Genomic DNA, 23414 nt, shown 5'->3' on the forward strand with positions numbered 1-23414 from the left:
TGCGCCTCCCGTAAACGGCGACGCAAGTCCACTGGGTCCTGAGTGGCAGCCAAAGCTGCAGGGGGTAAAACTGTCTGCAGAGGAGCCGGCTCCTTCGGGTGCGTGTATTCCGGCTTGCGCGACAAGGCATCTGCTCGAGGGTCCTGGGCACTGGGAGTGTACCTGATGCGGAAATTGAACCGCGCGAAAAAGAAGGACCAGCGGATCTGTCTCTGGTTTAATTTCCGAGCCGTCTGCAAATACTCGAGGTTCCGGTGATCCGTCCGTACCTCGATTTGATGACGGGCCCCCTCCAGGTAATGCCGCCAATGCTCAAAGGCGGCCTTCGCCGCTAAGAGTTCCTTCTCCCAAATAGTATAATTCCTTTCCGAGGGAGACAATTTCCGGGAGAAGTAGGCACACAGAAACAACATGTCACCGGGACGATGGGCTTGGAGGAGCACTGCGCCAACCGCTACATCTGAAGCGTCTGTTTCTAACACAAACGGCCGAGCGGGATCAGGATGGCGCAGAAGCGGTTCCGCCATGAACGCCGCTTTCAGGGCATCAAAAGCCCGCTGTTCCGCCTCCCCCCAACCAAACGGGACTTGTTTTTGTAACAACCGAGTCAAGGGCGTGGTTAACGTGGCATACCCCGGAACAAAAGCCCGATAGTAGTTCGCAAACCCCAAAAGACGTTGTACGTCTTTCACCCGTCGTGGAGGTTGCCAAGACTGAAGTGCGGCCACTTTGCCCGGGTCCATGGAAACGCCACCTGGAGACAAAATGTGCCCAAGGAATTCGACGGTAGTCTGGAAGAATTGGCACTTCTCCAGCTTGGCATACAAATGCTGCTCCCGCAACCGGAGCAGGACCCGGCACAAATGGGTCAAATGCAAGGCATGGTTCGGGGAATACACTAAAATGTCATCAAGGTAAATCACCACAAAATGGTCCAACATGTCCCGGAACACGTCGTTCATCAGATGTTGAAACACGGCCGGGGCGTTGGTGAGGCCAAATGGCATCACTGTATATTCAAAGTGGCCATAACGCGTGCCAAACGCTGTCTTCCACTCATCCCCGGCCCGCATCCGGACCAAATTGTACGCACTGCGCAAATCGATTTTGGTGAATACCGTTGCCGTCCGCAACCGGTCCATGAGTTCAGGGATCAAGGGCAAGGGGTACCTATTCCGCACCGTGATGGCGTTAAGGCGGCGATAATCACAGCAGAGGCGAAGATCGCCCGTTTTCTTTTTCACGAACAAAACAGGGGCAGACAAAGGGGACTTGGATGGCCGAATAAATCCCTTGGCCAAATTCTTCTCCACAAACTCCTTGAGAGCCACGAGCTCCGGCTCGGACATGGAGTACAAACGACCAGCCGGGAGCTTGGCGTCAGGGAGCAGGTCGATGGCACAGTCATACGTCCGATGCGGTGGTAGCCGATCCGCCTCCTTCTCGTTGAACACATCGGCGAACTCCTCGAGGCAACGGGGTAATTGGATCGCGGGAACTACTGGGCCGTGGGCTGCGCACACATGTCGGTGATGGTCCACGCACTGCAAACTGGAGAATGTGACCAGGTTCTGGGACCACACCACATGCGGGTCATGTGCACGCAGCCATGACAACCCCAACACGAGGGGAAAATGAAGCCCCTTGGTAACATAAAACTGTAGGGCCTCCTCATGAGTTCCGATGCACATCCGCACCGGCAGGGTCTGGAAACGGATGGGACCAGCCAGCAAAACCCGCCCATCGATAGTCTCCACAGTTAATGGCGGGGTAACAGGACAAAGGGGCAAGGAATGACGTTGGGCAAAGGCTTCGTCCAAGAAGTTCGTCGTCGCCCCCGAATCCACGAGGGCCAACGCGGAATAAGTCCGAGTCCGTTGCGCGATATGCAGAGTCACCGCAAGCGTCAGGTGTCGAAACGGTCCGAATTCGGGAGTCGTGGAGTCAGAAGAAAGTGGGATCCCCGCCCGACCTAGTGTTGCCACCAAGCCGGGCCCCCCTCGTTTCCCGATCGTTCCGGCGACGGAGGACATCCAGACGAAGGCCCCGCCATCGGAGAGTTCAGAGCAGGGACGGGGACACAAGGGGTTGTCTCCTGTAACTGCACAGGGGACACCATGGGAAGCACGGGAGAACTGTAGGGTACGGGAACGACGGCAGCCACCGTGCTCCGCCTCTTGTGGGGACAAACGACAGCAAAATGTCCCGGGGCCCCGCAATAGAAGCACAACCCAGCTGCCCGCCGATGCCCTCGTTCCTCCGGGGTCTGTCGGGGTCGGGCGTAACTCACGTCCATCGGCTCCCCGGCAGCAACACGATCCATCAGGCGTGGAGGCAGCGCTGGTGAAAAACGTCGGGGCGCAGGGACCGGAGCCAGGGTGCTTACGGTCGACAACCCCCGCCGCGGAACAGGTGTCGGCGGGACGCCTGACGCACGGGGGTTGGACCGTCCCGCTCGACGGACTTCCCTGGCCAACAGCCTGGCCTCTATTGCCAAGCAATGCCGCTCCAAAGCGTCCAACGTGCCGGGCATCACCTCATGCACCAGTTCGTCCAACATCGTGTCTGATAGTCCATCCTGAAAGGCCTTGATCAGGGCAGCCTCATTCCACTGGACTTGCCCGGCCAGAGACCGAAAGTCAGCCATATAGTCCGCCAGGGGGCGCGAACCCTGGCGTAATTGCTTCAGCGCCCGCGTGGCCGTCTGCTCCTGCACCGGGTCCGCAAATTGGTGACGCAGCAGGTCACAGAAAGCGTTGTAGTTCTGGACTAGCGGGTCATCCCGGGCCAGGTAAGGTGCCACCCACGACGCTGCAGGGCCAGCCAACAAACTACACAGAAACGCCACCTTGTGGTCATCCCCTGGGAAGTGCATCATCTGGGCGTTGATAAAAAGCTGCACCTGGCTCTGGAACGCAGAAAACAGCCGCCGGTCCCCCCAGAACTTTTCCGGCATCGCCACAAAACATTTCCTTCTGGGCAAAGGTGCTGGAGGAGGTACCACAGGTGCCGCCTGGGGTGGAGCCGCCTGGGACAAAACCTCCACTTGGCGTTGTAATAACAGGACTGTCTGGGTCAACTGAGCAATGTCCCCTCGCAACTCTGCAAAGACAGCCTGCATGTCAGCTGCAGAAACATCCATGGTGGCAGGCAAAAACAGGAAGCCAAAAAGCAAAAAATGTCCAACAAGGAACCAGCAGCAGAGAGCAAGAAAAAAAACAACCAAACCACCCCTCCAAAATGAGCACCAGGTGTCTGGTGGTTGGTGGAGTTTTATACTGTTCTGTCTGGGTTCCCCCAGACCTCAACACCAACTGGAAAAAACAGCCAGACACTCTGGTAAAAGCCAAAAGTATTTTATAGCTGGAAAAAATAAGCACAGAGGAAAACCTGTTCTTCCCAACAGACAGGCTATAATACGTTACAGCAGGGTCCTGATGTCCAGACAATACAGCAAGCTTCTTGCTGGCACACACCCCCAAGGTTTCAATAGTCAAAGGCACAAACCAGGATTCCAAGACGCCAAAGTTCACAGCCAGGTCCCACGACTCTCAAAGATAAAACTCCACAAGCCAGGAAGGGTGGGTCTGCCTTTTAGCCTTTCCCAAGAGCACCACACCCAAACCCAGCTGTTGCCACTTTAATGCTGAAAGTACTTAGCCAATTGATTCCGTCTCTGAGTAGCTCTTCTTTGTCGCAGATCAATTATGGCTTGTGCATTTTCCTCTAAGGAATCCAGGCTGCTTGCTGGGGAGAGCTCCCCCTGGTGGGACTCTGGCTGTCCTCCCTCTTCTTCAGCCTGGGATTCCTCCTCCTCGTCTGTCTGCACCTCCTGTTCCTCAGCCTCTCCCTCTGAGCTGGAAACCGACAGAAGGTCAGCCGTTCCCTGAGGGGCCTCAGACGGAACCACAACAGATAGATAGATAGATAGATAGATAGATAGATAGATAGATAGATAGATAGATAGATAGATAGATAGATAGATAGATAGATAGATAGATACATACATACATACATAGATAGATACATAGATAGATACATAGATACGTTGCTGGGTTGGATGGATGGGTAGATGGATGGATGGATAGAGATAGATAGATAGATAGAGAGAGAGAGAGAGAGAGAGAGAGAGAGAGAGAGATGACAGAGATAGATAGATAGATAGATGACAGAGATAGATAGATAGATAGATAGATAGATAGATAGATAGATAGATAGATAGATACATACATACATACATACATACATAGATACATAGATAGATTTATAGATAGATACATAGATAGATACATAGATACGTTGCTGGGTTGGATGGATGAGTGGATGGATGGATGGATAGAGATGGATAGATAGATAGATAGATAGATAGATAGATAGATAGATAGATAGATAGATAGAGATAGATAACTCATCAACAGCATTTGAATTTTCTCTCTTGAATTACTTTCATTTCCTTCTACGGCAATTCTGCTTTATTCTCAATACCAGGGGTGTTCGTAAGACTGTGTGGAAAAACTCAAAACCACCCACTCTGTTCTATGTATCTATGCTCCTGCTATCCTATCTGCCTGTCCGTCTGTCTGCCGGTCTGTCTGTCCATCTGTCTATCCATCTTCTATCATATCCACCCGTCTATCCACAAGACTTGACACGTTGAATGCAGCACCATTTGCATTTCACAAATGGTGCAAAATTTAAATGAATCAATAAACGTGCCTACTAAAGAATTGTTACCTAATGCCTTCCAGCAGCTACATTTCTCTTACCTTTTGGCTTTTCCTCCGCTTCTTGTTTTATTATCTGCTGTGAAAAAGAAGAAAAACAGCAGTTAAAATTTAAAAAAAATAAAGAAAAGATTACTGTGAACAAAAGCAAAGATGTTCTCAAGTTTGTGTTACCCTCTGGTTTGTTATCTGTTTGTGTGTGCTTGGGCAGGTGGGGAGGGCTGGCTTATGGAAACATAGAAGATTGACCGCAGAAAAAGACCTCAAGGTCCATCTAGTCTGCCCTTATACTATTTCTTGTATTTTTTTTCTATTATTATTATTATTATTATTATTATTATTATTATTATTATTATTATTATTATATTTGTATGCCGCCCCTCTCCATAGACTCGGGGTGGCTCACAACAATAATAACAACAATATACGGCAACAAATCTAATAATTAAAAACCTAAAAAAAACCTTGTTTAAAATAAAACATAAACTCAAACATACCATGCATAAAATATATAGGCCGGGGGAGATGTCTCAACTCCCCCCCGCCTGACGGCAGAGGTGGGTCTTAAGAAGTTTATGAAAGGCAAGGAGGGTGGGCACAATCCTAATCTCCGGGGGGAGTGGTTCCAAAGGGTCGGGGCCGCCACAGGGAAAGCTCTTCCCCTGGGTCCCACCAGCCGGCATTGTTTAGTTGACGGGATTTGTGCGGCAGAAGGCGGTCCCGGAGATAATCTGGTCCGATTCCATGAAGGGCTTTATAGGTCATAACCAACACTTTGAATTGTGACCGGAAACTGATTGGCAACCAATGCAGACTGCGGAGTGTTGGTGTAACATGGGCATACTTGGGGAAGCCCATGATTGCTCTCGCAGCTGCATTCTGCACGATCTGAAGTTTCCGAACACTTTTCAAAGGTAGCCCCATGTAGAGAGCGTTACAGTAGTCGAACCTCAAGGTGATGAGGGCATGAGTGACTGTGAGCAGTGACTCCCGGTCCAGATAGGGCCGCAACTGGTGCACCAGGTGAACCTGGGCAAACGCCCCCCTCGCCACAGCTGAAAGATGATTCTCTAATGTAATCTGTGGATCGAGGAGGACGCCCAAGTTGCGTACCTTCTCTGAGGGGGTCAGAGATTCCCCCCTCAGGGTAATGGACGGACAGATGGAATTCTCCTTAGGAGGCAAGACCCACAGCCACTCCGTCTTATCAGGGTTGAGTTTGAGTCTGTTGAGACCCATCCAGACCCCAACAGCCTCCAGACACCGGCACATCACTTCCACTGCCACTGCATCCTAGGATCCTGCTTTATCCTAGGATGGATATATGTTTATCCCAGGCATGTTTAAATTCAGTTACTGTGGATTTACTGTGGATTTATTGAACTCAATGTCTTCTGCTATACCATGCCTACAGGCCTCTAGAAGGAAAAGACCAACATTTATTCCAGATGAATATTCCAAGGAACTGTATGCAGTAAAAATCCAGAAAAAAACCTGTTGGACAGTTACCTTGCCGAGTTAGGAAAGGAGTTCAATTAAGTCAGTGTTTCCCAAACTTAGCACGTGTGGACTTTGAGTCCCAGAATTCCATAGCCAGCACGGCCGTTCCTAAGAATTCCGGAAGTTGAAGTCCACGCATCTTATAGAAACATAGAAGACTGATGGCAGAAAAAGACCTTCATGATTAAAAGGGCCACTTACAAAATAATCATTTACTCAAAGGCAACAATCTAAAGTGTTCCTTGCTACTTTCGCCCCCCCGTCCATGCGCCCACTGCCCGCCCGCCCATACCCACTGCCCGCCCGTTGGCGTCGCGGCATACAAGGTAACTGCAGCCCATCACTGGCTGTTGTGATGGCAAAAAAAGGAGGAGGAAGGAATATGCCTTGGTGAGGAAGGAATAGAGCCTCGGTGGCGCAGTGGTTAGAGTGCAGTACCGCAAGCTCCTTCTGCTGATCACCAGCTGCCAGCAGTTTGGCAGATCAAATCTCACCAGGCTCAAGGTTGACTCAGCTTTCCATCCTTCCGAGGTCGGTAAAATGAGGACCCAGATTGTTGGGGGCAATAGGCTGATTCTAAACCGCTTAGAGAGGGCTGTAAAGGACTGTGAAGCGGTATATAAGTCTAAATGCTAAATGCTATTGCTATGTGCATTCACCGCCTTGAGTTACTTATAAATGAATAAATAAAATGAATAAATAAATGAGCCGGGGTGGCGCGGCAGGTAGAGTGCTGTACTGCAGGCCACTGAAGCTGACTTGTAGATCTGAAGGTCAGCGGTTCAAATCTCATCACCGGTTCAAGATTGACTCAGCCTTCCATCCTTCTGAGGTGGGTAAAATGAGGACCTGGATTGTGGGGGCAATAGCCTAGCTCTGTTAAAAAAGTGCTATTGCTAACATGTTGTAAGCCACCCTGAGTCTAAGGAGAAGGGCGGCATAAAAATCAATCAATCAAACAAACAAATAAACAAATAAATAAATAAACAAATAAATAAATAAACAAATAAATAAATAATAAAACAAATAAATAATAAAACAAATAAATAATAAAACAAATAAATAATAAAATAAAATAAATAAAATAAATAAAATAAATAAAATAAATAAAATAAATAAAATAAATAAAATAAATAAAATAAAAGAATAAAATAGAATAGAATAGAATAAAATAAAATAAAATAAAAGAATAAAATAAAATAAAAGAATAAAATAAAATAGAATAGAATAGAATAGAATAAAATAAAATAGAATAAAATAAATAAAATAGAATAAAATAAAATAAAATAAAATAAAATGAATAAATAATATGAATAAATAAAATGAGCTCCACTATATAAATTTCTGCTCTACCATGGAGAGGGGCCAATATGCCAGAGGTTTGAAATTCAGTGACAAACCATTCTCACTTTTTTAAACAGGGCACCTTTGGAGATGGAGATTGGGAGGGAAAAGTCATTAAACTTAAATAGTAGAGGCAGCGACAACATTTAAAACACAAAAAAGCTCTTTCCTGAGCAACGCAACCTACTGGAGTCGACGACCTTCCTGGTAATCTTGGGGTACTTTTGGAACTTGACGTAGTAGTAGCTTTCGTATTCCATCAAAATGGTCTCCAGATCAACATTGTCGCACACTTCGAAACGGTGCAACCCAAATTTGGTTTCTTGCTCGAGGGCCTTAGCAGCATCTATATACCTGGGAGTTAAGAAAGTTTCGGTGTATGATTGAGGTTTGAGAATGACAGTCACTTAAGACACAGGTTTTATACGGGGGGGTGGGGGAGGGAACAGTATAAAAAACAAGATCAGGAATCAATTATTTCTGCATCGTTATTTTTTTGCGTATGTTAGATTTCAATTCCCTGTCATGGTGATACAGGGGTGGGTTCCTCCTGGCTTGGATCAGACTTCCTGAACAGTTAGCGACCTGCTGGTGACATAATTTTGGTGTCACAGATCCGGTTCTGTCCGTGCCGGTCCATGCTCGCCATCTTTTTTTCTGAATTTCTGGGCGATTTTCTTGTGGCTTGATGCAGTGTTCCCTCTAATTTTTTGGGGGGGTGGGCGGAAAAGTATAGTGTCTGAGCGGCAGTCCCTTCGGGACTGGGCGGCACAGAAATAATAAATAAGTAAGTAAGTAAGTAAGTAAGTAAGTAAGTAAGTAAGTAAGTAAGTAAGTAAACAAACAAACAAACAAACAAACAAACAAACAAACAAACAAATAAAAAACCCACCCTGTTTTGCCTGAGAGAATTTCAAAATAAAATACTGTACTGTGTGTCTATAACAGTGAGCTCATAATAGGGCAACTCTATCAATATCAAAATGCCACTTAAATAGTTGAGCTAGTTTCAAACTAGATTTTGATTTTCTTTCTCTCTTCCTTACTCCCATTCTTTTTCTTTCTCTTTTCCTTCCTCTCTTTTTTCTATCTGTTTCCCTCTCTTCCTCTCTTCCTCTCTCTCTCCTTCCCTCTCACTCTTTCCCTCTCGGCTTCTGGGCAGGTTTGGAAAACTCTGAGTTGATGATGATTTTTAAGTGAGCGATTGCTCACTGCTCAGCTTAGAGGGAACTATGGTTTGATGGCTTCTCCTCATTCCGTGCTTTGAAAAAACAGCCTGAAGCAAACTGGTGACAAAAATAAGTGGAACCCACTCTCAGGGACCGCCTTCTGCTGCACGAATCCCAGCAACCAGTTAGGTCCCACAGAGTTGGTCTCCTCCGAGTCCCATCAACTAAACAATGTCGCTTGGCGGGACCCAGGGGAAGAGCCTTCTCTGTGGTGGCCCCGGCCCTCTGGAACCAACGCCCCCCAGATATTAGAATTGCTCCCACCCTCCTTGCCTTTCGTAAGCTTCTTAAAACCCACCTCTGCCGCCAGGCATGGGGGAATTGAGATACTTGAAATGAATCAGACCAGTCAGAAATGGTAAAGACGGTTCCGTTTATTCAGCTCGTAACAAGTGACTCCAGCCAGGAACGCGTCTGAGCTGTCAGTGTCAAAAGCAGCTCTATTTATACTTTAAAGGCCCGCGCCTAAAAGAAACGGCCGTGCGTCTTACCCAATCAGACGCGACCTTGATTTATTCACATTTAAAATTTACAGAGACAGTATTTTTACAGAATTTCTTTTTACAGACTTAACACCCCTCCCTCATTGGTTGAGCGCAACTGTCAATCAGTGAGCCATGTGATGTAATCCTCCAGTCTGCTTGGCCTGCGTGAAAGTCGCTCAGACCTGCGCAGATCATTTGTGTCTGTGAACTCAACGGAGGAGGATGGCTCGTTGCTGTCTCTTGTCCGCGGCTGGGCCCGAGTTGGGGCTCCGGCCTGCGGCTGAGGATATGATGGCGTTGCACCGGTTCCAGACGAGGAGGACGGCTCGGAGTCGTTGTTGGATAATCCTGGCCGTGGTGAGTCCATTAAACAATCAAAAAGTTCAGGCTCTGTGTGAGAGTCTGCTTGGGGGGAAGAATGTTTAGAAGTCTGACGGCAGAAAAAGACCCCAAGGTCCATCTAGTCTGCCCTTATACTATTTTCTGTATTTTATCTTAGGATGGATATATGTTTATCCCAGGCATGTTTAAATTCAGTTACTGTGGATTTATCTACCACGTCTGCTGGAAGTTTGTTCCAAGGATCTACTACTCTTTCAGTAAAATAATATTTTCTCATGTTGCTTTTGATCTTTCCCCCAACTAACCTCAGATTGTGTCCCCTTGTTCTTGTGTTCACTTTCCTATTAAAAACACTTCCCTCCTGAACCCTATTTAACCCTTTAATATATTTAAATGTTTCGATCATGTCCCCCCTTTTCCTTCTGTCTTCCAGACTATACAGATTGAGTTCATTAAGTCTTTCCTGATACGTTTTATACTTAAGACCTTCCACCATTCTTGTAGCCCGTCTTTGGACCCGTTCAATTTTGTCAATATCTTTTTGTAGGTGAGGTCTCCAGAACTGAACACAGTATTCCAAATGTGGTCTCACCAGCATTCTATATAGCGGGATCATAATCTCCCTCTTCCTGCTTGTTATACCTCTAGCTATGCAGCCAAGCATCCTACTTGCTTTCCCTACTGCCTGACTGCACTGTTCACCCATTTTGAGACTGTCAGAAATCACTACGCCTAAATCCTTTTCTTTTGAAGTATTTGCTAACACAGAACTGCCAATACAATAGTCAGATTGAGGATTCCTTTTCCCCAAGTGCATTATTTTACATTTGGAAACATTAAACTGCAGTTTCCATTGCTTTGACCATTTATCTAGTAAAGCTAAATCATTTACCATATTGCCGACGCCTCCAGGAATATCAACCCTATTGCACACTTTAGAGTCATCGGCAAATAGGCAAACCTTCCCTACCAGACCTTCCCCTATGTCACTCACAAACATATTAAAAAGAATAGGACCCAGAACAGACCCTTGTGGCACACCGCTTGTAACCTGACTCTGCTCAGAATACTCGCCATTCACAACAACCCTCTGGTGTCTATGCTTCAGCCAGCTGCAAATCCATTGAACTATCCAGGGATTAAGTCCAATCTTCACTAATTTATCTATCAGCTCTTTATGTGGAACCGTATCAAAGGCTTTGCTGAAGTCCAGGTAGGCAATATCCACGGCACCACCTTCATCCAACACCTTTGTGACATAGTCAAAGAAATCAATGAGATTAGTCTGACATGATTTGCCTTCAGTAAAGCCATGCTGATTTGGGTCTAATAAGTTATTGTTTTTTAGATGCTGATTTATCCTCTTTTTGAGTAGAGTCTCCATCATTTTAACTACAACTGATGTCAAGCTAACTGGCCTGTAGTTACCAGCTTCTTCTCTACTGCCCTTCTTGTGGATAGGCACAACACTTGCCATTCTCCAATCCTCAGGAACATCTCCTGTTAACAAGGATTGGTTAAACAAATCAGTCAGGGGGGTAGCAATGACAGATCTGAGTTCTTTAAGAACTCTGGGGTGGATGCCATCTGGACCCATTGCCTTATTTATCTTTAATCGTTCAAGTTCTTCTAAGACATCGGCTTCTAAGATCACTGGAGCTGAATCCGTACAGTTGGAGGCAATGCTATATCCCTCTATAGTATTATTTTGTAAGGTGTCTTTTGAGAAAACTGAACAGAAGTAGCTATTGAAATGGTCAGTGATCTCCTTATTCCCATTAATGCATGTATTTTTCCCAGTACTAAGCTTCGTGATGCCGCAGTTTTTCTTCTTCTTATCACTAATATATCTGAAGAAGGTTTTATCCCCCTTCTTTAGAGATTTGGCAATTTCTTCCTCTTTTGAGGCTTTAGCAGCATATATTATCTGTTTTGCCTCCTTCTGTCTCATTTTATACACCTCCCTATCAGCTATACTTCCAGACTCTTTATACCTCCTATAGGCAGCCTTTTTTTCATTGACTATAGTCCTTACATCATTGCTAAACCATAGCGGTTTCTTCTTCCTTCTTCCGTTTGTTAGCGGTTTGATCATTGTCAGGTGTTAAACGCCCCCGCAAGTGATCTATGTGCCGCTTCCATGTGCGGCCATCCTCTAGTAGAACAAAATATGTTTTAGGAGCTGTTTGCTGGATTATTTTGCCTTTAAGCCAATTTAAACCCCCATCAAAATTTTTTGCAAATACATTCTGCCCTAGATACATACTTCTTTCAGGTATTTTACATGTTACATCATTATAATTTGTTGTACAATAATGGGGGTGCAACCTGTCCAGAGGGGACCTTATTTTTCGACCCAATAGAATTTCTGCAGGGCTTTTATTAGTGATGGAATTTGGGGTGATATGTTGCATTAATAGGAATTTATCCAAATTGTGTTGTAATTCCCCCGGGCCTGCCCTGCGCAGTGCCTCTTTGGCCACCCGAACATAACGTTCTGCCAGACCATTAACCCATGGCGAATAAGGAGATGTGAGGGCGTGTCTGACCCCCAAATTACTGAGAAAACATTCAAATTGTCTGGCAGTCAATTGTGGCCCATTATCAGAAACCAGGATGTCTGGACACCCATGAGTGGCAAACAAGTGATACAAAGCCTTTATAGTGGCACAAGTAGTGATGTTTTGCATGGCTATTATTTCTACCCATCTGGAGAAAGCATCTACTACAATCAAAAAATTTTGGGATCCAATAGGGCCCGCAAAATCGATGTGTATGCGTGACCATGGCCCAGTGGGTTTCTCCCATTCAACCGGTGTTGTTTTGGGTGGATTGGGACGTGACTCCTGGCAAGGGTCACAGTTTGCTACCCAGTGCTCGATGTCTGAGTCTAGGCCTGGCCACCACAAGTGTCCTCTGGCCAAACCCTTCATTCTTACAATACCTGGGTGGCCCTCATGTAGCATACAAAGCACTTTTTGTTTTAAACTGTTAGGAATGACTACCCTGTCACCCCACAAAATACACCCCTTCATATAAGACAATTCCAACCTTTTTGATTTAAAATCTGTTAGTCCTGCTTCCTCAGGGTCTCCTATCCAACCCTTTTGTATACAGTTAATCACCTTTAACAATGTTGGGTCCCTTTTGGTGTGTTCAGACACCTCTTTGGCTGTGGTCAGAGGATTTTCCTCCAAGTCTAATAGTAATATGTCTTCTGCCGGGGTTGGATCTTTAACTAATTCAGGCATGGGGCATCTACTTAGTCCATCTGCATGGTTTATTGCTTTTCCCCCTTTGTGGTTTAACTCATATTGGTATCCTGATAAAAATAGCGCCCACCTAATTAATCTGGGGGACATGAAAGGAGGAGTTGGCTTGTTAGAAGCCAGTAGACCCAATAGGGGTTTGTGATCTGTAATAAGTTCAAAACTCCTCCCACACAGGTAGTTGTGAAATTTCTTTACGCTGGAAACTAGGGCCAATGCCTCTTTGTCCAATTGGCTATAATTTCTTTCAGCCATGGACAATGTCCTGGAGAAAAAAGCGATTGGGGCTTCTGTTTTGTTGGGCATTATATGAGCTAATACTCCTCCTACCCCATAAGCCGAAGCGTCACATGTAAGCCTTATGGGCAAAATTGAGCTGTATTGAACCACTACGCTTTTAGATGTCAATAATTGTTTTATTTTGCAAAAAGCTTCGCGCTCAGGTGTGCCCCAGGTCCAGGGAATTCCCTTCTGCAGCAGCCGGTGTAGAGGTTCTGCTGCCGTTGCCTTCTGTTTTAGAAAGATAGAATAAAAATTAAGAAGGCCCAAGAATGCTTGGAGTTCCGTCTTATTATTTGGCTCGGGTGCTTCTGTTATGGCTTTTAATTTTTCTGTTGTGGGGTGGATTCCCTCGCCGTCTATTCTGTAACCCAGGAATTCGATGCTTTTGGCTCCCCATACACATTTGTCTGCTTTTACTCTCAAACCCCTGGATTGTAGTCTGGACAATACTTCTCTAATTCTTCCATTTAATTGTGACTGGTCGTCCCCTGAGATAAGAATATCATCAAAATATGGGGTGGTTCCTTTTATGCCTGCCAGTAAGCGCTCCATTAGGCTTTGGAAAATGCCTGGGGCTATGCTGACCCCAAATTGTAAGCGGGTGCATCTGAAAGCACCCCTATGAGTAACTATGGTCTGTGCCAGGGATGTGGGCTCATCGACCGGGAGCTGTTGGTATGCCTGTGCGAGGTCGATCTTAGAGAAGACCCTTCCCTCCCCTAATGAGTGCAAGAGCTGTTGGACTACCGGAATTGGATATGGGTGGTGTTGGACGGCTTTGTTTATCGTTGCTTTGTAATCTGCACAGACCCTTAAGGAGCCATCAGGTTTAAGCGGTGTGACTATAGGGGTTTCCCATGGCCCTTGTTCCACCGGGACTAGAATGCCCTGAGCTATAAGTTTATCCAGTTGGATGTCCAATTTGGGGAGGAGTGGTAAAGGAACCCTGCGAGGCTTAAGTCTGACAGGGGGAACCATGGGGTCTAGAGAGAAAGAAATAGGGGGCCCATTATATGTGCCCAATGTAGGGCTGAAGACCTCAGGAAACTCTTGAACAAAGTCAGGAACATCATTATCAGCATTAATATTACAAATTCCCAATATTTCAATGCCTAGAGGAGACATCCATGTTAACCCAAGGAGGGAGTGTTTAGCTCCCTCAACCACAACCAATGGAAGAGAACATTTACATTTCTTAAATTGGACAGGCACATCTACTTTACCCAATACAGGTATAACATTTCCCTGAAAATCCCTTATAACCAGAGTTGATTGCATTAAGTCAGATTTAAGAAAATTTGGCATGTACATTTTAAATTTGTCCCAAGGCATAATAGAGTACTTTGACCCTGTGTCTAATTCCAAATTACAGGGTTTGCCATTTAGATGTAACGAGATAACAATTTTGCTCCCCTTTTTTGTATTTGCGCAATTTACGTAAGTTTGTGCGTTACCTCGTGAGTAGTCACGGTTAGTGGTGGAGTAGTTTCTGCGGTTGAAGCCTCTGGAAAATTTGTTGTCTCGCGGTTGTTGTGCCTGATTGTTGAATCTTGGTTGGCGGGGTGCAGAGAAGGACTCCTCGGGAATGGGCGCTCTGCATGCCTCTGCGATGTGTCCGCGCCGGTTGCAACGGCGGCAAATGGCGTCGCGGAAAGGGCAGCATTGTCTTGCTTGGTTCCCTCGGCATCCGGGGCAAGGGTTGGATGGTCGTTGGTATCTGGGCTGTCTGGCTTGGTCAGATGGCAGCAGAAGACAGGTGTCGTCGTCCGTGGCAGCTGGGCTGAGGTCATCTGGTGCCTCGGCGTGGGAGACAGCAACGGAGATCTTTGAAACGGTTTCTTTTTTTTCGTGTTCCTTTAGTTCTTTTGCGGCCGCGTCAGCTACTTCGGCAGTTTGAGCCAACTTGATGACAGATTGAACCGTTTGCTCATCTTCTGTTAGTATTTTATTTCGGACTGCGGCGTTTTTCATCCCGAAAATAAGAGCGTCGGTGAGGCGAGCTTCCGGGTTGTCAAATTTGCACTTTGACAGTACCGTGCGAAGTCGCGTGGGCGAATTGGTTTATGGATTCCGACTCACGTTGTGTCATTCTGGAAAATTGGTGTCTGTAGACTACGGCAGGTTTCGTAGGTTTGAAATGATTGGCGAGTCTTGTTTGGAGGTCGTCCCAAGGAACGGTTTTAGCCGGGAGCGGGTCGGTCAGCGTTTGAACGAGGTCGAAGATTTCAGTCCCGCAATAGTTTAAGAAAATCGCCCGCTTCCTGTCGGCTTCGGCTTCTCCCATTCCTGCCGCCTCGAGGAAAATCTCGAATTTTGCCATGTAGGCGTCCCATGATGACTTTTCGGGGTCGAAGTAGTCGGGAGCCCGGCCGATCTGGAGGTTGTTCATTCTTGACACGTGGATTCTTCGTTCTCTCGTCGCCAGTGAAATGAATCAGACCAGTCAGAAATGGTAAAGACGGTTCCGTTTATTCAGCTCGTAACAAGTGACTCCAGCCAGGAACGCGTCTGAGCTGTCAGTGTCAAAAGCAGCTCTATTTATACTTTAAAGGCTCGCGCCTAAAAGAAACGGCCGTGCGTCTTACCCAATCAGACGCGACCTTGATTTATTCACATTTAAAATTTACAGAGACAGTATTTTTACAGAATTTCTTTTTACAGACTTAACAATACTCTTTCCCCCTAGGCCCTTACAATTTTATGCATGGTATGTCTGTATGTATGATTGGTTTTACAATAAGGGTTTTTAACAGTTTTAATATTGAATTGTCATATGTTGTTTTGCTACTGTTGTTAGCCGCCCCGAGTCTACGGAGAGGGGCGGCATACAAATCCAATAAAATAAAATCAATCAAATCAAATCATGCTGAATCATATTGGCTCGGACTGATGGGAGCTCCAGTAGGGAAGAAAACTGAACTTCATTATCAGAGACTGTATGAAGTTCGCTTATGACAACAATGACAGTTTTGTAACATGTATCTTATAAAGCCGATGAATCAGAGGTGAAATTCGGCAGATTCTGGAGAACCGGTAGCAGAAATTTTGAGTAGTTTGGAGTACCAGCAAATACCACCTCTGGCTCACCCCAGAGTGGGGAGGGAATGGAGATTTTGCAGTATCCTTCCCCCAGGAATGGGGATTTTGCAGTATCCTTCCCCTAGGAATGGGGAAGGAATGGGGATTTTGCAGTATCCTTCCCCCAGGAGTGGGGTGGGAGTGGAGATTTTGCAGTATCCTTCCCCCAGGAGTGGGGTGGGAGTGGAGATTTTGCAGTATCCTTCCCCCAGGAGTGGGGAGGGAGTGGAGATTTTGCAGTATCCTTCCCCCAGGAGTGGGGAGGGAATGGAGATTTTGCAGTATCCTTCCCCCAGGAGTGGGGAGGGAATAGGAATTTTGCAGTATCCTTCCCCCAGGAGTCGGGAGGGAATGGGGATTTTGCAGTATCCTTCCCCCAGGAGTCGGGAGGGAATGGAGATTTTTCAGTATCCTTCCCCCAGGAGTGGGGAGGGAATGGAGATTTTGCAGTATCCTTCCCCCAGGAGTGGGGAGGGAATGGAGATTTTGCAGTATCCTTCCCCCAGGAGTGGGGAGGGAATGGGGATTTTGCAGTATCCTTCCCCCAGGAGTGGGGAGGGAATGGAGATTTTGCAGTATCCTTCCCCCAGGAGTGGGGAGGGAGTGGAGATTTTACCGTATCCTTCCCCTAGGAATGGGGAAGGAATGTGGCTTTTGCAGTATCCATCTCCCAGGAGTGGGGAGGGAGTGGAGATTTTGCAGTATCCTTCCCCTAGGAATGGGGATTTTACGGTATCCTTCCCCCAGGAGTAGGGCGGGAATGGGGATTTTGCGGTATCCATCCCTCAGGAGTAGGGAGGGAATGGGGATTTTGCAGTATCCTTCTCCTAGGAATGGGGAAGGAATGGGGATTTTGCAGTATCCTTCCCCCAGGAGTGGGGAGGGAGTGGAGATTTTGCAGTATCCTTCCCCTAGGAATGGGGAAGGAATAGGGATTTTGCAGTATCCTTCCCCCAGGAGTGGGGAGGGAATGGGGATTTTGCCGTATCCTTCCCCTTCCACGCCCACCAAGCCACACCCACAGAACCAGTAAGGAAAAAAATTGAATTTCACCCCTGCAATGAATGCTTACCCTTCTTCTGTTAAATAATGTAAAATCAAAATAAGGAGATTTTTGCGCCGGGCTTCTGTTCGTATGAGTTCCTACAAAACAAACAAAGAAACATATAGTTCTGTAAAGCATGGTTGCTGACTGTAGATTGTAGGCTTCTCGGGAAAAATCAGTCAATGTTTTAGTAGATATTTTTTTATTGTACCATTGCTCTTTTTATGTTCCAGGAGCTAAAATCAGCATTCTACCTTTGCATCTATGCATCTATCCATGTGGCTCTTTCATCCTTCTGCTGCGGCTCCCTGTCGCCAGCCAGCTCCACAATTGATAGGGATTTCGGTTAGGACAGGCAGAGGAAAAAGGACAGTGTGCTAGGAGAAGACTCTATGGTTGTGGCGGGAATCAGACTTCCGATCAGCTCCAGATCAGCATGCGCGGAAGCAAAAAAAAATCACTGAAATCTCTCTCGCGCATGCAACCCGTCACAAATCTTGCTTCTGCACATGGGCATGAAGCAAAATATGGAAAAAGATGGTGGTGCCCTTAGGTCTGACACCGGTAGCGGCTGCCAGATTGCGCAATTTATGAGCAACCGCTACCGGTGTGCCGTCCCCTACCGCACCGGTAGCAACCCACTATTGAATGGAGGGCTTCCGGTTTAGAATCTGTTCTGTGGGGCTCTCTGGTAGACTCCTCCCAAAAATTCACAGGTACAAATTTCAGACACACACACGTTTGAAAATTCAAAACAATGTTCTTTATAAGGAAAATTCACTTAAACCAAGCCCTCTTTTTGTATAGCAAGAGCATTCGTCTCCAAACAAACTGGTAATTTGTGCAAGTCCCTTATCAGTCCTGTGATACTTAGCTTGCAGCTGTGAGGCAATTCACAGTCCTTCTTTTTTCACAAAGTGAAACACACTTTGCTCTGGTTTAGTTTCAAAGTGGTGAAAAATCAGCACACAAAAGGTCAAAGTCAGTAAAGCAGTCACAAAACAAAATGATCAGATAATCCTCCACAATGGCCAAACCCACAGGCTGCTCTTTATAGCAGCCTCACTAATTACCACAGTCCCACCCAACCACAGGTGGCCTCATTTTCTTTGATAATAATCTCTCAGTTGTTGCTGCCTATGCATCGCTCTCCGCATGCGTGGCTGTATCATTAACTCTTGTTCTGAATCCAAGGAGGAGCTAGATAATTGATCTCCTTCTGAGCTGTCTGCCACACTCTCCTCCTCCCTGTCACTCATGTCTTCTTGGTCAGAGGAGCCTTCATCATCAGATTCCACCGGGGGCAAACCAGGCCTGCAGCATGTGGATGTCTCCCCCACATCCACAGTCCTTGGGGCAGGAGCTGGGCCAGAGCTAACCACAACAAGAATCCTTGTGGCTTTCTGTGCGTTTAAGGTTGCTGATAAGGTTAGCTTGTCCAAGCCATCTCTCTCCCCAACCTTGCAAGAGAGAAAATTTTGGGAAGTGCGAAAAGGGATAAGAAAATACACAAAATACCGTTTGGGTAATCAGGCCTAGGACATGACAGAATAAAAAGCATAAAACGTATCAGGAAAGAGTTAATGAACTAAATCTGTATAGTCTGGAGGACAGAAGGAAAAGGGGGGACATGATTGAAACATTTAAATATATTAAAGGGTTAAATAAGGTTCAGGAGGGAAGTGTTTTCAATAGGAAAGTGAACACAAGAACAAGGGGGCACAATCTGAGGTTAGTTGGGGGAAAGATCAGAAGCAACGTGAGAAAATATTATTTTACTGCAAGAGTAGTAGATCCTTGGAACAAACTTCCAGCAGACGTGGTTGATAAATCCACAGTAACTGAATTTAAACATGCCTGGGATAAACACATATCCATCCTAAGATAAAATACAGGAAATAGTATAAGGGCAGACTAGATGGACCATGAGGTCTTTTTCTGCTGTCAATCTTCTATGTTTTCTATGTTTCTAGAACCAAAAAATAAAGATAATCTATTTAGGGGATTGCTAAAACTGAGCATCAATTTGATGGCACATACCAGTAATCCAATTAATCAATTGATCCATCGACAGAAATAAATATTCTGCTCTTTGCAAACTTCTAAATCACAGCATTTATCCTAGGCAAGATACTAGTACTGTAATCCTCTTTTACGTGAACATATATAAACTACTGTATTCACTTTTTAAAATCAACTTCCGTGATGTAATAAGCAAGAATTTCTTAGGAATGGAGCACCACCTAGTGAGTCTAACTGAAAACGCTACTTTTTATTTCAACGCCTTTTAGAAAGTCAGTGTTTTACAGGTGGCATTTGCCCACCGAGAAGAATTGCGAAGATGTTCCCAAATACATCAGCCTCTTGCTGCAAATGCAAGGAAGAAATTGGCACTTACTACCTGTACAAAAGCTTAAAAAAATATTGAAATACCATAGAAAACTGGACAAAAGAGAAAACTCAGAAAGATATGGTTGCAAACCTGAATTATTCCTGCTACCGATCACTGACGCAAGACTCGAAAAAGACATATACTACCTTATCATACACATTCTGACAGCAGCCAGAATTACATATGCGCAATTCTGAAGAAACATGGAAACTTCCAAAGAAGAAGATATATGCTGCAATGTCCTCCCTGTCAACGACTACTTCAGCTTCAACCACAACAACACAAGAGCACCTAACAGATTCAAGCTCCATATTAACCGCTCCAAACTTGACTGTAAAAAATACGACTTTAGTAATAGAGCTGTTGAAGCGTGGAACTCATTACTGGACTCCGAAGTATCATCCCCTACCCCCAACATTTTACCCTTAGGCTGTCCACGGTTGACCTCTCCAGATTCCTAAGAGGTCAGTAAAGGGAGAGTACAAGTGCACTAGAGTGCCTTCCGTCCCCTGTCCTATTGCTCTCCTATATCTCCTATACCGTTCTTCTATTCCTATATCTCTTCTTCTGTTCTTTCATTGATATGTTCTATTACTGTATCTTCTTTTCTATTATTTCTTAGATATATTTTACTATGAGTACCTCCTCTATAACCTTCATCATGTATTTTACTATGTGTATATAGATATATACCCACTAAAACCCTCATTGTGTATTGGACAAAATAAATAAATAAATAAATAAAATAAAATATATTATATATTATTATATATTATATATTATACATTATACATTATATATTATATATATATAATTATATATTATATATTATACATAATATACTGTATTATATATATATATAATTATATATTATATATTATATTATATTATATATAAATATATAAATATATATATATATAATCAGTAACCAAATACATCCTTTACTCTGGGATAAATTCAAACAAATATCAATCTGGAGGGCAGAAACAGAAACCCAATACAAAACAGACACACATAATAAGAAACTCCAAATACTAGAGGTACAGCAAAAACCCAGCCCTCCACAACAACTTATGACCAAAACAGTACATAACATATCAGACAAGATACTCACCACTACAGAAACCAATATTCTTTCAAAAGGATTTAATTTTGCAATAACTCCAAGACGAATACCAACTGAAAATATCATATGTGGAATTGAAACAACTTTACATAAAATCAACCCAGATACTGCTAACAAAATTAGACTCCAAGTCACTAATATTCTGTGCTCTAGTAAACCTCCAAAAAGCAACATACAGCAGGAAGAAAGAGAGGCACTTATCAATCTAAAGAAAAACCAGGATATAATAATCCTTCCAGCTGATAAAGGAAACTCCACTATAGTAATGAACACAGCAGAATACAAGGAAAAAATGACAAATCTTCTAAAAAATCCGGCCTACAAACTCCTAAGCACAGATCCTACCACCTACCTAGAAAAAACCACCAAATCTAAAATCAAGGCCTCTCCCATCAGCGAAGAAATCCAGCAAAAAATCATCCCCAGAGAAAAATCTTCCATATGTCCAAAACTCTATGGCCTTCCAAAAATACACAAAGAAGGAATACCTCTCAGGCCAATAGTCAGTTCTATAGGCTCCCCTCTACAAAACCTTGCCAAATTTTTAGCCAAATACCTTCAACCATATACAGAAACTATTACCTCATATGTTCAAAATTCATCCCACTTTATACAAATAATTAAAAAACAAAACCTACAACCCGATGACCTACTTGTAAGTTTCGATGTCGTGTCCCTGTTCACACAAATACCTATTACAGAAGCCTTGACAGCTATCCAAGACAAACACAAACCCCCCAAATATATCCTAGACCTTACCAACCACTGCCTGACCAATACATACTTCATCTATAATGAACAAAGATATAAACAAATAGAGGGAGCCCCCATGGGATCACCTCTATCACCTGTCATAGCCAACCTCTATATGGAATATTTCGAAAATAATGCTTTAGAGCAAGCCAAATACAAACCCAAACTTTGGCTGAGATATGTTGATGATACCTTTGTAATTTGGCCACATGGTAAAGAAAAACTAGACAATTTCCTCACTCATCTCAACAGCCTACACCCCAAAATACAGTTTACTATGGAAACAGAAATCAATGATCAACTTCCCTTTCTAGATGTACTGGTCTATAAAAAACCCAATGGCAGCCTAGGACATACTATCTACCAAAAGAAAACCCATACCAACCGTTATCTAAATGCACACTCACACCACCACCCCGCACAAATCACCTCAGTGGCCAAAACTCTCATCACCAGAACCAAACGCTTAGCTGACCATGAGCACTTAAAAACTGAATTGAACAAACTCAAAGATGTACTAATTTCTAATGGATTCAAAGAGAAAACAATAACAAACCTAATCAATAAAGAGACACCCCCCAAAAAACAAGATCAAGAACAGGACAATGGCACCACCATCCTTCCTTACATCAAAGGCACCACGGATAAAATTAGTAAAATTCTACAAAAACATAACATCAAAACCTCATTTTGCACTAACCAAAAAATATCTAATATCCTAAGGAGCCCCAAAGATAAAATCCAATTAGAATACCAAGGTATCTATGAAATCCCTTGCAAAACATGTGCAGCCACATACATTGGACAAACTAACCGAAGAGTGAGCCAGCGCATGGCAGAACATATGAATGCAGTCAAGAAACAGGAGAAGACCTCCTCCCTTGTCCAGCACATTAAAAGAACAGGGCACGAAATTGACTTTGAAAAAACTAAATTACTCCACAAAACAGAGAATTTATATAAAAGAATCTCTCTAGAAGCTATTGAAATTGAAAAAAGATCTTTTTGTTTAAATAAACGGGATGATACCTCGCGCCTGCCAGAGATTTGGAAACCAGCCTTAAACAAAATAAAAACTTCATTATAATCAATATGTCAATCCTTTAATTATTATGATTTTAGAATTTTATATTTGGAAATCAGACTTAAACAAAACACTTCATAATCTTCATACCATTCCTTCTATAACCAGGATTACACCAACCAATCAGATCACGGAAGCATAGTCACCCAATCTATTTGCTACATTCAAAGCAAATCTCCACCCCCACACTACATGCTAAGAAGGAATGTCAGTTGCTAATATTCATTTGCAAAAACACAGAGATTGGAACTCCAGCCTGATGATGGTAAATGTGATTTTACCGAAACGTCGCATAGACATGCAAAACATTACACAGGGCAAAACCCGAACTCAGAACAATCTACATACATATACCCGTGAAAATTTACGAAAACAAATATCTTGCCTCTACGGGGAGGACACTTTCCTACTGACTAGGACCTATGAAAAACTTGAAGTCAGAAAAGCCTCCATCTTATGTGATCTCACATTCCTACGCAACTGCAGGGACAAAAAAATAATTCCCAAATACTTCCAATTAAAATTCCACCCAAAAACCCCAACCATAGAGAGGATCCTAAAAAGAACTGAATTAGCCCTAATCAGAAATGAACTCCACAAAAAAAGATTCATACTTGATGAAATCAACAAAAGTCTACTCTCTCTTCACCTTAAAATCAGTAACCAAATACATCCTTTACTCTGGGATAAATTCAAACAAATATCAATCTGGAGGGCAGAAACAGAAACCCAATACAAAACAGACACACATAATAAGAAAC

At 44.3% G+C, this 23414-nt stretch overlaps 1 protein-coding gene across 4 annotated transcripts in view; it reads right to left on the minus strand.

The window, feature by feature from the left end:
- KATNAL2 (katanin catalytic subunit A1 like 2) overlaps positions 1–23414 on the minus strand; it is a 72012-nt gene that overhangs the window by 39947 nt on the left and 8651 nt on the right. For 2 of the 4 annotated variants that reach the window (XM_070743599.1, XM_070743601.1), the window contains exons 2-4: positions 17326–17396; positions 7756–7922; positions 4767–4803 (exon numbers count right to left, since the gene is read on the minus strand). In XM_070743599.1, the coding sequence (XP_070599700.1) occupies positions 4767–4803; positions 7756–7922; positions 17326–17396 (275 nt within the window). The remainder of the gene's footprint in view (positions 1–4766; positions 4804–7755; positions 7923–17325; positions 17397–23414) is intronic. The other 2 variants (XM_070743602.1, XM_070743600.1) reach the window with 1 other exon arrangement.

The sequence above is a fragment of the Erythrolamprus reginae genome, chromosome 2, assembly GCF_031021105.1.
Source record: "Erythrolamprus reginae isolate rEryReg1 chromosome 2, rEryReg1.hap1, whole genome shotgun sequence".
Lineage (NCBI taxonomy): Eukaryota > Metazoa > Chordata > Lepidosauria > Squamata > Dipsadidae > Erythrolamprus > Erythrolamprus reginae.